At 45.9% G+C, this 14,446-nt stretch overlaps 1 protein-coding gene and 1 non-coding gene across 9 annotated transcripts in view; one reads left to right on the top strand and one right to left on the bottom strand.

The window, feature by feature from the left end:
- The window catches only part of SYNCRIP (synaptotagmin binding cytoplasmic RNA interacting protein), a 56,636-nt gene that overhangs the window by 10,068 nt on the left and 32,122 nt on the right, over window positions 1-14,446 (bottom strand). For all 8 annotated transcript variants that reach the window (XM_056566033.1, XM_056566032.1, XM_056566031.1 and 5 more), the window contains 3 exons: window positions 3,450-3,655; window positions 1,725-1,874; window positions 1-38 (listed from right to left, as the gene is read on the bottom strand). The exon at window positions 1-38 is cut by the window's left edge and continues 84 nt beyond it. In XM_056566033.1, coding sequence (XP_056422008.1) covers window positions 1-38; window positions 1,725-1,874; window positions 3,450-3,655 — 394 coding nt within the window. The remainder of the gene's footprint in view (window positions 39-1,724; window positions 1,875-3,449; window positions 3,656-14,446) is intronic.
- On the top strand, window positions 593-774 carry LOC130363489 (U2 spliceosomal RNA). Its single transcript, XR_008891882.1, has one exon. It is a non-coding gene; the product is annotated as a U2 spliceosomal RNA (small nuclear RNA).

A 14,446-nucleotide genomic window follows, 5' to 3' on the forward strand; every position in this document is an offset into this window, starting at 1 on the left:
TCACCTTCTAACTCTTTTCCATTCATTTCTTCCATTGCCTATTTTAATTAGAGAAAGTATAGGAAACAAGTCCTTAGTAAATCCACAATAAAATCGCTTTTATATCTAACATTGTTTAAGTTTAAAAAAATATTCATGATTTTTAATTTTCCATCTAAAGTTATAAAATAACCCTGACATCTTATTTTTTAGTCAATAAGCAAAGATCACCTTCCAGTAGTGTCCTCATTATCACCAGAGAGTTACAGTGAAACATGACATCAGTATATGCATTTTGGATTCACAAAGCTGTTGCTGAGAAAACCCTCCTTCCCAGTAGAATGACCTCTGGGAAAATCACAGAGGAGGCCTGAAAAATTATTCCATTTGTGTGAATAGGATCTTTGGCAGTCTGTGTCCATTTGCTTGCTATACAGCATTTCTACAGGTTGTTATTAGCTCAGGAAACATGTCTAACCCCATAATGTGGTAAAACAAAAACTAAATTATATACACACTCTAATATAAGAATACTTACCCCTTTTAGCTAGTCTTCAGGCCTCATCACAGCAAAGCCAGAACACCCTGCTCTGTACTGACAAGGGGCAAACATATCGCTTCTCAGCCTTTTGGCTAAGATCAAGTGTAGTATCTGTTCTTATCAGGTAGTACACTGGTAGGAATGGATAGCTGCATGGAGGAGCAGGTGTACAGGGGAGTTCCGGGGCTGGCACCCAACCCAGCTCTACGGCTGCCCTGATGTGACCTGTTTCCTTCAGGTCTCGCCATGAGGTCGAGAGTGTCTAGAGCCGAGGCACTTTAGTGCCTCGGGAAGTAGCAACCCCAAGGTGCCGAAACTCACTGGGTGTATTGGCTCACTGAGTTGAAGCATTGGCGCCATGATCTTCTCACATTAGCGGCACTCACCGCTTGATTCCCGGCCTTCTGGCTAGGATCAGAGAAATTGTTCGCCTGCATGGACAGGGTACCTACCGTTAACAGCTCTGCAGGCAGATATCTTGGCTAATGCCAAGGGTGATGCTGGAAGCATTCGGGGGAAAAAGGGACATTGAACCTGGATCCTCGCAGGCATCTTTTGGTCCGGAGGCGAAGGGTAAGGTTTGCTGGGGGGGCTCTCTTCAGTCGCAGAGGGGCTTGCGATAGACCACATCCTGTGCACTTTTAGTCTAACACGTTTGCACTTTTTCTTGCACTTTTGGTGACTAGAGAGCACATTCCTCTGCTCAATATTTATTTTTTTTTTAAACCAAACATATAATTAAAAAAAAACACCCCAAAACAGCTGTCTGCAGATGGGTTGTCTTCCCTTCTTGGGAGAATTCTGGCTTGGCATAAATCCCAGTTTGAGACTTCGTAACTGGAGCCTGAGCAGATCTTAGGGCATGCGACCTAAGAAGGTAATGTGATGAGCTGCTTTGCATATTCCTTTACCCAGAAGCCTGCGGACTGCAAATGGCCTTTTGAATCTCCGTTGACACACACACACACACACACAGCTGGCTGGGGAGTGGAGGGCAATAACGCCCACTTCCCCGGCTAGTAACTCATGATCGCAGGGAGTTTCAGCAGACCAAATGAGATCAACAACATTTTAGAAGTTACAGAAAAACAACATATTTGTAAGATATTGTGCTACATGTGAAAAAAGTCTTGCAGCACTACTTATGAGGCATGCAATATGAACTAAGGTTGCTTTGTTTTAATGATATTTTAAAAGTACTTGCCTTCACTGCACCAACACGGTCATCAAAGTGAATGAAAGCATAGTCCTTCAGTTTTTTAACCCTTTCTAGCTTGCCAAAATTTCCAAATGCTTTCTCTAAGATTTCTTCTGTAACTGTGTTTGCAAGGTTGCGAACAAATAATACTTTAACCTAAAAGCGAAAAACAAAAATGAAACAAACAAATATTACACATGTACAAGCAAAGACATCTTGACTAAGAAGTCTACCTAGATAGAAAACATATGCAATAACCATCTTAATAAATTCTTCCATTAAAAAAAAAAAAACCTCCAACCAAGTTTATTTTACAGAGTTGCACATTTAGAAGCAAACTTTTGGCTGGCCAACTAGAATGGGTACTTAAAACTGCGTCTGCGGGGCTCTGTTTGTTTTTAACACAGTAATGTGGTGTAGTCACCAATTTTGATACAAACACCAACTGCAGGAGTGTTACCTATGGTGATTATTATAGTATCAAGTGAGCTGGTTCAGTCACATCACTTCTCCAGTGATTGATACTAAATAAGGGAAATGCCACACAGCACTGTTTTTAAAGTGTGTATATTTCCCTTACAACTATAAAAAAAAAAAAAAAAAAAAAAAAAAAAAAAGGAGAAATTAGCTGCAATGGGTACACGTGTTTGGTTACTTGACTGGACAGTTTGCCATGAGCACATTTGGGGGTATCAAGTTATGAGCAATCAAGAAACATGATTAATTTGGTTAGACCCAGGGTTAGTTTTGCAGATGTGAACATAATGATGCTGGACTATACATCTCAATCCTGTAACAAATGCTTATATGCCATGGATATAGTTTCCTTCTAGAATGCATGACATTGTTACCGATTCCCACAGTATCAGGCCATGTTCATACAATGGAAATTCCGTTCAGACTTCCGGATATTCAGCTGTAGGAGAGTCTCATTGATTTTGAAGGTATTGTTCTGCACTGTGCAGAATTTACACGGCCAGAGTCTGCATGGAAATGCATTGTCGCCTATAAGACGGTGCATTTCCCAGCAGTCCTAGAGCTGGCATGTTCTGCCGGCGCTCTGCTGTCAGGGGAATGTCCGCACGGAAAACATTTGCCCGTCTGCACATAGCCTCACTATTACTTTAGTGTGGTCATCTTCCTGCTTCTGGGGCCCGACAGGAAACAACGAAGCTCAGCCATTCGCTGGCCACAGTAATGCCTTGCCTAAGTTGGTGATTGGTGTAACGGCAATGTGATGTATTGAGCTCGAGCCTTCTTCCTGCTGTCGGGGCCCAAATACATCACAAGGCGGCACATCGCTGTGACTGGCAATTAGTTAAGCTGTATTGTTGCATGTCAAGCCCTAGTGGCAGGAAGATGACCGCACCGAAGGATGGGACAGTGATACTGGCAGAATCTTAAGGTTTATTTTTGTTAATTGCGGTACACTGTGCATGAGAGGATCCCCTTTAAATGGCAATTGCTAAGAAAAACAGCTCACTTACTCTGAGAATACATGGGCTGCAGCATTTATTTTGTGTTGGGTACCCTCCACAGGAATGCCCTGTCACTCCCTGAATAGGGTTGGCTACAGTCCCCTGCATGGTCTGGGGTTAAAACCCCCAAACTGCAAGGAAGGTAGCAATACAGACTTGGCAGGATCAAGGGGGCCCAACATGTTATGGTTTTAAACTAGAATCATCGTATCTGAATAAGTATCTGTTAAAAAAGTAGATTTGGTTACATTACCTTCGCCATGACCTCTGGATCCGGATCTTCAATTGGGTCTGCCCATTCAACTGTCACAACATTACCCCATACTTTTACTTTGCCACTCATTAGCCGACGTCTAGCTTGAGCAGCTGTTTTATGATCCTCATACTCAAGAAAGCAAAAACCTCTATTCTTTTTCTTATCATCTGGCTGATGATACAATATGACATCAGTAAGACCCTCTGAAACAATGACATTGAAAAAAGAAAAAAAAAAAAAAGTTCAAGATGCATGCAGCAAAAGACAACAGGATTTTTTTAACAGCACATTTTACAATAGTTTAGAAAAAAATTGCAGCAATGTAAGGCCAAACAGATTTTAGCCCTGGCATTTAAAGAGCTTGCACAGGTCCTTGTTGATTGAAGCCATTGAGAAGTCTGGTAAGGATACACAAGTCCTGGAGTCATCCCATTAAACTAAAGAAACTAAAGAAACTAAAGAATAGCAACGCTTTGTATGGTTTCCTACTGCCTCTAAAAAAATAAATAAAAAATATAATATATATATATATATATATATATATATATATATATATATATATATATACATACATACATACACACATATATATACATACACACATACATACATATATACATACACATATATATACATACACACACGTATATATATACATACACACTATATCTAGGTACATTAAAAAGTTAACTAAACTTGACAGCTATTCTCCCCGAGAGCCACCACTTCCACAGCAGTTTACAATATAATTACATACATTATTTTTATGCAGCACACAGTAAGGTCATTACAGTTTGTTGCTTATCTTTGTGCTCACACTGGCAATTAACTACACCAATAATGAGCAGATTAGAGCATCTGGCCATCAATAAATAGGACCAAACAACACTTGAATTACAAACCTCGTTTGGCTAAAAGTGCACTGGAATAAAAAATATTCCTTTAACATCTAGAATTGCTAAATATATATTTTATATACAAACACACAAATCAACCATATTAGTCTGGAATCCCTCCTGAATGTTGGCAATGCCAGAAAGGTGCCCTATTCTTCATACTGGACTGGGTGTCCATTCTGACTGCGTCAACTACTGAATGCATAACATATGCACTTGGCCTCAGATTTGAACCATGGAGTAATGGAACGTAGCCTGGTCTGATGAATAGGATCACGAGGATGCATGCAAACCTTTCTGCAGCTCAAGTTGTCCTCCAAATTTCTCAGATCTCAATACATTCCAGGATCTGCAGAATGTGCTGGGAAATAAAAACAAGATGGCCTTACCTTGCAACTTACAAGACCGAGGCCATGTTCACAGCAGATTTTCTGCGCAGAATTACACAGAAGACTTCCTCTACCGTACGAGTCCCATTGATTTTAATGGGATTTTGCTGCACTGTTCACATGGCAGAATTTCCGTGCCAGAGCTGTCCATCTGGCACATGCAGAAAGACTACACGTCTATTCTTTCTAAGTTGCTGTCTATGATAGGGCGCATTTCCGAGCAGTCTGAATGGCAGCATGTTCTGTCGGTGCTTCGCCGTCTTTGCTTAAAAAAAAATAAATGATTTTTTGGTAACCACCGTAAAATCTCTCATAGCCTTCATTGGGGGACACCAATACTGATGGGTATATGCTCTTGCCACTAGGAGGCGCTGACACTAGGAAAAAAAAAAGTCAGCTCCTCCCTGGCAAGATATAACCACCCACTTGAAGTGAGGTAATCAGTTTTGTCGCAAAGCAGTAGGAGAAGCCAACAAAGAACAAGTCTGAAGGGCCTCAGAAAAGAATCCCGTATAAAAAATAAATAAATTTAAAAAAAAACACCCGGAAAAGATCATCCGGACAAAAATTGAAGAAATGGGTTGGTGTGGTTTCCACCAATGAAGGCTACGAGAAAGATTTTACGGTGAGTACAAAAAAAAAAAAATTGGGGGACACCTATACTGATGGGACGTACCAAAGCAGTCCCCTAGGGTGGGAAAAACAACCACCAGAGAAAGCGGAATCAGTCCAGAGACCGAACTCGTGTCCGCAAGGCCTGCAGACGAGATCACAGGCAGAGACAACCGAGGCCCAGGAACTGAGCTCCCGGAAGATCCCGTGTACAAGGAGATTGACTAGGATCCCAAAGGAAGGGACCATCCTCTCTAGAGACTCAAGACACACAGGCCATATAGAAAGACAAGAAAAAGTCGACTAGGAAGCCAGATGGGCCTGAACTATCCCGACTGGGAAACAAGAATGAAAAAGGGCATAAGAAAGCCCCATCCAGAGGCAAACAGATTCAAGAGGACATGGTGGAAAAACAGCAGGGTGAGCAGCGTACGCCTGAGCAGAAGGTGATCACAGGAGATGGAGACCAGAGACCAAGGGGGGGGGGGAGATAGAAATTGGCTCGAGAGGTCTGGTGTATGAGAACAAAGACTTGAACAGCTGCAGACCCAAAAAGGCCCGCCGTGAGCACCCGGAAGGCAACAGTAGCTCGACTGGTGGAATCCGGATGACCGGAACGCCCCCCCCCCCCTCTGTAGCACATGGACCCCGAAGGAGCAGAATGCCCTTAAAAAGGGGGCATACCGGAACACCGGAGCGACCGACATGGAAACTGGATGTGCCCGAGTCACCTGGAAGACTTACACCTGAAGAGTAAGGAAACCCAACGTCCGCAAAATGCTGAGATTGAAAGAGCCAGGTTGCAATCGTGGGCAGTAAGCACACAAGCATAGACAGCAAAAAGCTTTGTTTTTTGCTGAGAGCAAATCAACAAGGGCCCGGCCAGGTAACCCAACTATATAGTGGGGGAAACAAGGGGTGGTAGAGATGAAACTCCAGTACTAACCATGCCAAGTTTCCTTATCCCCGTACCCCCTGTGGAAGGGGCATTGTACAAGTGCGCCAGGCACTGTGGGAGAAAGGAAATGCCACCCCCCACAGCCACGGGACAAATTACTGGGTGGACGTAGCCCCCAGGGCACATGCGACAACCCAGCGCAGTATGGAGGAGCCAACTTGTGTCTCCAGAGGGATCGGAATCCTGCACACTGGAGCTGGGCAAAAATTCAAGGCGTGACTACAAATGCAAGCAAGCAAGCAACACACACACACACACACACACACACACACACACACACACACACACCCACCCGTGTTGAGAGCCATTCCGGGCGAAGACTAGAGCAGGTGCCTGCGCCACCCTGCACAGGAACCCAGGAAAGATACCTGGAGGCATAGGGAGGGGAGGCTGAACTGAAAGTGTTGCCCCATCAGGCCGCCTTCCAGAAAAGAGGTGCTCAACCGCCGCACACCCCACCGAACAGAAGGAAGGTGGACTCTACGCGTACAGAGGGGCCATATGTAGACATGCAGACACGGGTACTGCACGAAAGTAGTGGGATACCAAGACTGCAGACACGAAAGAAACTGCAGACATCAACAGACCGGCAGGATGAAAGATATGCCCCTAGCAGATCAACGTTGCAACCTTAGAAAGGGGAACAGAGTGTTGTTGCTGCCGTGAAGGTCCCTGGAACCTGCAGGAAAAACCCACAACCCATCTCCTAATGGTGCCACACAACAGGACTTCAGGCACAGACGCAAGAGATGAAGCATGTATGTGGAGCAGGAAACATATAGACAGTCTGACTTACAGGTAGAAGAGGTCACATGAACCCATGGACACACACTTTGTGGAACTTCACACGGAAAGTGAGTCACCGGAATGTAGCCACGGTAGCGGTCAGGAATGGGGGAGGTGACCTGGTGGAGTAGAAAACCATGCAGACACAATATGGCTATCTGGCATAGGGACAGGCCACGCCAGGTCCCGCATACGGAACCACACCCTGAAAATGGGTTACCAGCCATGGGACCTGGTAAAATAGGGAACCCTGAGAACCAGTATGTGTTTCATTGTATAGGGCCCATGGAGCAACATGGGGTGACTCACTAGAAACCATACTTTGGCAGTAGGTTATCTAAACTACCGTCTACGCTGTGGAAAGTGTATGGTAGTTGGCCCGACGTAGTAGTAAGTAGGGATCGGCCGATATAGTTTTTTTAGGGCCGATACCGATGATCGGTGGAGGTTAGGGCCGATAGCCGATAACTTATACCGGAATATCGGTATAAGTTATCGGCTATTTATCCCCCCCGACACCGCTGCAGGTCATTGATGTACTGCAGTGTCTTCTGCGGTGCCTTAGGCCGCCGCCACCCGCTTCTCTCCCCCTACCTGTCAGGGTGGTCCGGGCCATCCATCCTTCCGTCCTGTAGTGTCCGGCGCCATTCCGGGTGGAGGGTGAACCGGTCCGGGCTGTCCTTCTCCGGGGGTCATCTTCTCCACTCCGGGCAGGCTCCGGCCTAGTACGCTGCATAGACGCCGCTGCGCAGTGACGCCCGTGCGCAGCGACGCACCTGACGTCACGGCGTCTATGCAGCGTACTAGGCCGGAGCCTGCCCGGAGTGGAGAAGAGGACCCCCGGAGAAGAAGGACAGCCCGGACCGGTTCACCCGGAATGGCACCGGACACTACAGGACGGATGGCCCGGACCACCCCCATTACGGGTAAGTTTTTATTTATTTTTTTATTGACTCGGAGGGTGGGGGAGGGGCCCGACCGGTATAGCGGTATGGGCAAAAATCCATACCGGTATACCGCCCAGCACTACGGTGGGGGATGCAACGCGGGGGGGGGGGGATTAGGGTCGTTCGTGGTGCGTCGGGGGCGGTCGCGGTGCGGGGCATTATCGGCAAGGTAATTGCCGATACCAATAATGCCCAAAATCGTGATTATAGGCCGATAATATCGGCCATACCGATAATCTGTCGATCCCTAGTAGTAAGCATGCGGACAACCATCTGGCTGACTGGTATAGAATTACATAGGGTCACTCCTTCGAAACTTCCCACAGAAGTGGGGTACTGGAGTGCGGCCTATCCAACTGGCGACCTGGTGGTGTAGGAGATCCAGCAGACGAAGGACTGGCTGACTGGCAGCAGTACCATGTTCCTGAAGGGACCCTCATCCAGATCATACACACCCAGCAGTGAGGTACTGGAAACCTGGCCATGTCCGCATCAGCCCTGAGATCAGAGACCGATGGCAGCGGAAACCGTGCAGACAACAGTGAACAGATACACCTCCAGGTGCTGGTGAAAAGGGACCAGTCAGATAGGCGATCGCTGAGCCCCATGTCATAGGTTGGAGGTCAGGGAGGCCTAGGAGCCATGGATAGAAACTGCATCTCCCCCCCCCCCCCCCCTGGGAGGCTGAGGAGCGCATCCCCGATGATCCCGTATAGGGTCCGTAGGACACGCTGGGTCACTTCGTATACTGCGCACAGCAGTGGGGTACCGGAACTCCAGCTGCAGATACATCAGCCGTGTGACAGGCGGTGGAGGAAACCACGCAGACCACTGTCTGGTATGGGTCCATAGTATACAACGGGTCACTCCTTTGGACACCTCGCACCAGCAGTGGGGTACCAGAGTGCCAGCCGAGGCAGCTGTGAGATGAGCGACAGGCGAGACTACTGTCCGGAATACTGATATCATGTCCAGTCCATGCCCACGCAGGGATACTCCCACAGAGGCCCTGCACTAGAAGTGGGGATCCAGAGCACCAGCCGCAGAAGCCTGTGGAGAAGGGAATCCTATAGCATGCCAAGAACGCCCCCCTGGATGGATGGCCAGCAGACCTGACAGAGGAGGAATCTCAAGAGACTTTAGCATCTGCCAGGAATACAAAAGCCCTTGTACATGGCATGGCACTCAGCGGTAGGGGAGAACAGGCATTGAAGACATCTCCGGTAGTTAGAAAGGGATCGTGAAATCCCTGGCAACAGCCCGCCACAGTGGTTCAGATATGCTCCCTGACAGTGAGCGACAATGCAGAAATTAGGGACGCCAAAGACATACTTCAGCCGACTCAATGTAATTTGTGTATAGCAGGTCACCTTACAGAGTGACTGAAGCAAATAAAGCAGCCCATTAATACAGACCCTAGGAAAGGGAACTGCAGATATTAAATTGGTAAAAACAAATGCGGCCAATCAAGGCTGTAATAGCAGGGGTGTGTAAAAAAAAAAATATATATATATATATACTTGTCCAATGGACTAAAGCGGAACACAATCTACTTGTCCCTAAAGAAAATCCACTTGTCCTGGTAGATAAAATAATTTCAACCAAAATAGTCTGATCCACCCCACTAGACCACCAGGGATGGATATAAGATCCCTTTAGACACTGCTGTCAACTTAGACAGCGGTTATCTAATGGTTTAATAGCGGCCACAGCGATCGCAGTATACAAGGCTATTAGTGGCGGGAGAGCTGTAGCTAGCTCCTTTTACACCCGAGGCAAGCCCAGAAAATTGCGCGCCCCCCCCCCCCCACCCATCTGACCCCCCTATACTCCAATTTTTCTATATACAGGGATGTATGAGGGTAATCTTATGTGTCGTGATCTGTAGTTTTTATTGGAACCATTTATTATCAGAACTTTTATTAGGAAAGGGGCTTATTCACATATATATGCACTTTTTAAAATATTTTAATCACTATTTTTCAGTCTTCTTAGGGACTTATATATGGAGTCTTGATTGGAAAACACTGAACAACGCTGTGTTACTGTGGGGGGGGGGGTTTGTTGGTCTGCTTCTCCAGTTTGTGTGGTGCATTTTATTTATGAACTTGTACTGATCGGCCAATCGCAGGGGATAGGAGAAGGTGGCATCCCTGCCACCTCACTCCTATCCTTCAGGATGGTCGGAGCGGTCTGACAGGTTTTTTCCCCCTCGCCTTTTATATAACTTTTCTATTTCCATCTGGAGGGTTTAGTTTTCATGCTGTGCACTTTTTTTTATTTAACCCCTTAAGGACACATGACGTTCTCATACGTCTCCATTTCCGAGTCCTTAAGGACACGACGTATGAGAAAGTCATGTGTTTTACCGGCCTCCCGCAACCATCTGGAGCGGAGCCGGTCCCCGATGCCTGCTGAAATCGTTCAGCAGGCATCGGGGCATATCGCCCAGGGGGGTCATTATGACCCCCCCATGTCGGCGATGGCCGCAGATCGCTGGACAATTCAGTCCAGCGATCTGCGGCGGATTCCGGGTCAATCGGGTCTCCGGTGACCCGGAATTAATGGCTGATCGGGGCCGTCAGAGACGGCCCCGAACAGCCAGAGCCAGCAGGGGTGAGGTGGCACTGGTGCCACCTCACGATCGCCCTGATTCGTCGGCCGGATTACCGGCCGACCAATCAGGGCGCCTGCTGCGGGTGTCGGGGACCCCAATCCCCGGCGCCCCTGTTGGGATCGGGGCCCCAGGAGCGGCGGCGGCGGAGACGACGAGGGACTGACCTGTGCGGCGAGGATCATTGGAGGTGAGTGACAGCCTCCTGCTGTTGCTTAGCAACAGCTCCCAGCATGCAAAAAGGGCATGCTGGGAGGTGTAGTTATGCAACAGCAGGAGGCAGACCACCACAACTCCCAGCATGCCCTTATGGGCATGCTGGAACTTGTAGTTTTGCAACAGCTGGAGGCACATTCTATGGAAAAGTGTACCTTCAGCTGTTGTGTAACTACAACTCCCAGCTTGCACAATCAGCTAAAGTGCATGCTGGGAGTTGTAGTGGTGCATCTGGTGGTTGCATAACTACAACTCCCAGCATGCCCGTTGGCTGTCGGTGACTGCTGAGAGTTGTAGTTTTGCAACAGCTGAAGGCACACTGAGTTAAGTAGCAAACCAGTGTGTCTCCAGCTGTTGCATAACTACAATCCCCAGCATCCCCAGCCAAAGTAGTATGCCTCCAGCTGTTGCATAACTACAACACCCAGCATGCCCTTCCGCTGTCCGTACATGCTGGGGGTTGTAGCTTTTGCAACAGCTAAAGGCACACTGGTTGCAAAACACTGAGTTTGTTACCAAACTCGGTGTTTCACAACCAGTGTGCCTCCAGCTGTTGCAAAACTACAACTCCCAGCACGCACTGATAGACCGTACATGCTGGGAGTTGTAGTTTTGCAACAGCTGGATGTTCCCCCCCCCCCCAATGTGAACGTACAGGGTACACTCACATGGGCGGAGGATTACAGTAAGTATCCGGCTGCAAGTTTGAGGTGCGGCAAAATTTCTGCCGCAGCTCAAACTGCCAGCGAGAAACTACTGTGAACCCCCCGCCCGTGTGACTGTATCCTAAAAACACTACACTACACTAACACACAATAAAATAAAAAGTAAAAAACACTACATATACACATACCCCTACACAGCCCCCCTCCCCAATAAAAATGAAAAATGTCTGGTACGCCACCGTTTCCAAAACGGAGCCTCCAGCTGTTGCAAAACAACTACTCCCAGTATTGCCAGATAGCCGTTGACTGTCCAGGCATGCTGGGAGTTTTACAACAGCTGGAGGCACCCTGTTAGGGGTATTCTACGCCAGTGATTCCCAATGTCCACCCCTATGCAAGTCCCTAATTTAGGCCTCAAATGCCATGTCGCTCTCACTTTGGAGCCCTGTCGTATTTCAAGGCAACAGTTTAGGGCCACATATGGGGTATCGCCGTACTCGGGAGAAGTTGGGCTTCAAATTTTGGGGGGTATTTTCTGCTATTACCCTTTTAAAAAATAAAAATTTTTGGGAAAACAAGCATTTTAGGTAAAAAAAATATATATTTTTTTACATATGCAAAAGTCGTGAAACACCTGTAGGGTATTAAGGTTCAAATTACCCCTTGTTACGTTCCCGAGGGGTCTAGTTTCCAAAATGGTATGCCATGTGTTTTTTTTTAGCTGTCCTGGCACCATAGGAGCTTCCTAAATGCGGCATGCCCCCAGAGCAAAATTCGCTTTCAAAAAGCCAAATGTGACTCCTTCTCTTCTGAGACCTGTAGTGCGCCAGCAGAGCACTTTTCACACCCATATGGGGTGTTTTCTGTATCGGGAGAAATTGGGCTTCAAATTTTGGGGGGTATTTTCTGCTATTACCCTTTTTAAAAATGTAAAATTTTTGGGAAACCAAGCATTTTAGGTAAAAAAAATATATATTTTTTTTACATATGCAAAAGTCGTGAATCACCTGTAGGGTATTAAGGTTCACTTTACCCCTTGTTACGTTCCCTGAGGGGTCTAGTTTCCAAAATGGTATGCCATGTGTTTTTTTTTTTTGCTGTCCTGGCACCATAGGGGCTTCCTAAATGCGGCATGCCCCCCAAAAACCATTTGTCGCTCCTTCCCTTCTGAGCCCTCTACTGCGCCCGCCGAACACTTTACATAGACATATGAGGTATGTGCTTACTCGAGAGAAATTGGGTTTCAAATACAAGTAAAAATATTCTCCTTTTTATCCCTTGCAAAAATTCAAAAATTGGGTCTACAAGAACATGAGAGGGTAAAAAATGAAGATTGTGAATTTTCTCCTTCACTTTGCTGCTATTCCTGTGAAACACCTAAAGGGTTAATACACTTATTGAATGTCATTTTGAATACTTTGGGGGGTGTAGTTTTTATAATGGGGTCTTTTATGGGGTATTTCTAATATGAAGACCCTTCAAATCCACTTCAAAACTGAACTGGTCCCTGAAAAATAGTGAGTTTGAAAATTTTGTGAAAAATTTCAAAATTGCTGCTGAACTTTGAAGCCCTATGGTGTCTTCCAAAAGTAAAAACTCAAATTTTATGATGCAAACATAAAGTAGACATTGTATATGTGAACCCAAAAAAAATATATTTTGAATATCCATTTTCCTTACAAGCAGAGAGCTTCAAAGTTAGAAAAATGCAAAATTTTCATTTTTTTTCATAAAATTTTGGGATTTTTCACCAAGAAAGGATGCAAGTTACCATAAAATTTTACCACTAAGTTAAAGTAGAATATGTCACGAAAAAACAATCTCGGAATCAGAATGATAACTAAAAGCATTCCAGAGTTATTAATGTTTAAAGTGACAGTGGTCAGAATTGCAAAAAACGCTCCGGTCCTTAAGGTATAAAATGGCCTGGTCCTTAAGGGGTTAAAACTAAAATGTTTAAAATTGTTGTATTCTGACTGACCTATAACTTTCTCCTTATTCTGTATAGAGGGTTGTATGAGGGCAAATTTTTTTTTTTTTTTTTGCACCATTTTTTTTATTTTTCTAATAAAAAGGCAGACCAGATAAGAAGACCCCATGAGGGCAGTCGCGAGGCAGGTGAAGGGACATCCGTCCATCATCCTGGCTGATCTGATCCACAGGAAACCTGATCAGCCATCAGAACCGCTGCATTGCCACAGATACTGTGATCAGCACTGATCATTTACGTCCAAGGGTTAATGTTAAAGTGGGGATAAAAAGTTTGGGCACCTCGGGTAAAAATTTGTATTAAAGAGCATAAAGAAGCCAAGGAAAGATGGAAAATTCTCCAAAAGGAATCAAATTACAGATTAGACATTCTTATAATATGTCAAAAGTTAGATTTTATTTCCATTACTTACACTTTTCAAAAAAAAATAAAAATAAAGATTTTGTTTAGACTTACCGTAAAATCTCTTCCTCGAAGGATCCATTGGGGGACACAGACTCTGGGTATAAGCTGCTGTCTCTAGGAGGTTGACACTATGGTAACCAAAAAGTCGGCTCCTCCCAGTAGGATATACCCGCCTCCAGGCCACTGAGCAATTCAGTTTAGTCTCAGAGCAATAGGAGGAGACCGACAGGTTAAAAAACCATGTGAGAGAACCCGAAGAAACAATAACTGAACACTCCCTCGGACAGATAACCGAAAAAGGAACCCCAGAAAAGGGGCGGGAGCTGTGTACTCCAATGGATCCTTCGAGAAAGTTTTTACGGTAAGTCTAAAAAATCTCCTTTTATCTATCGGCTCCATTGGGGACACAGACTCTGGGACTTACCAAAGCCGTCCCTTGGGTGGGCAGAGAATAAAAAGGTCAGGCAGTCGGCTGTACCACCGCCACCTGCAACACCTTACAGCCCAGACTAGCAT

This window comes from Hyla sarda, chromosome 3 (assembly GCF_029499605.1).
Source record: "Hyla sarda isolate aHylSar1 chromosome 3, aHylSar1.hap1, whole genome shotgun sequence".
In the NCBI taxonomy this organism is placed as follows: Eukaryota; Metazoa; Chordata; class Amphibia; order Anura; family Hylidae; genus Hyla; species Hyla sarda.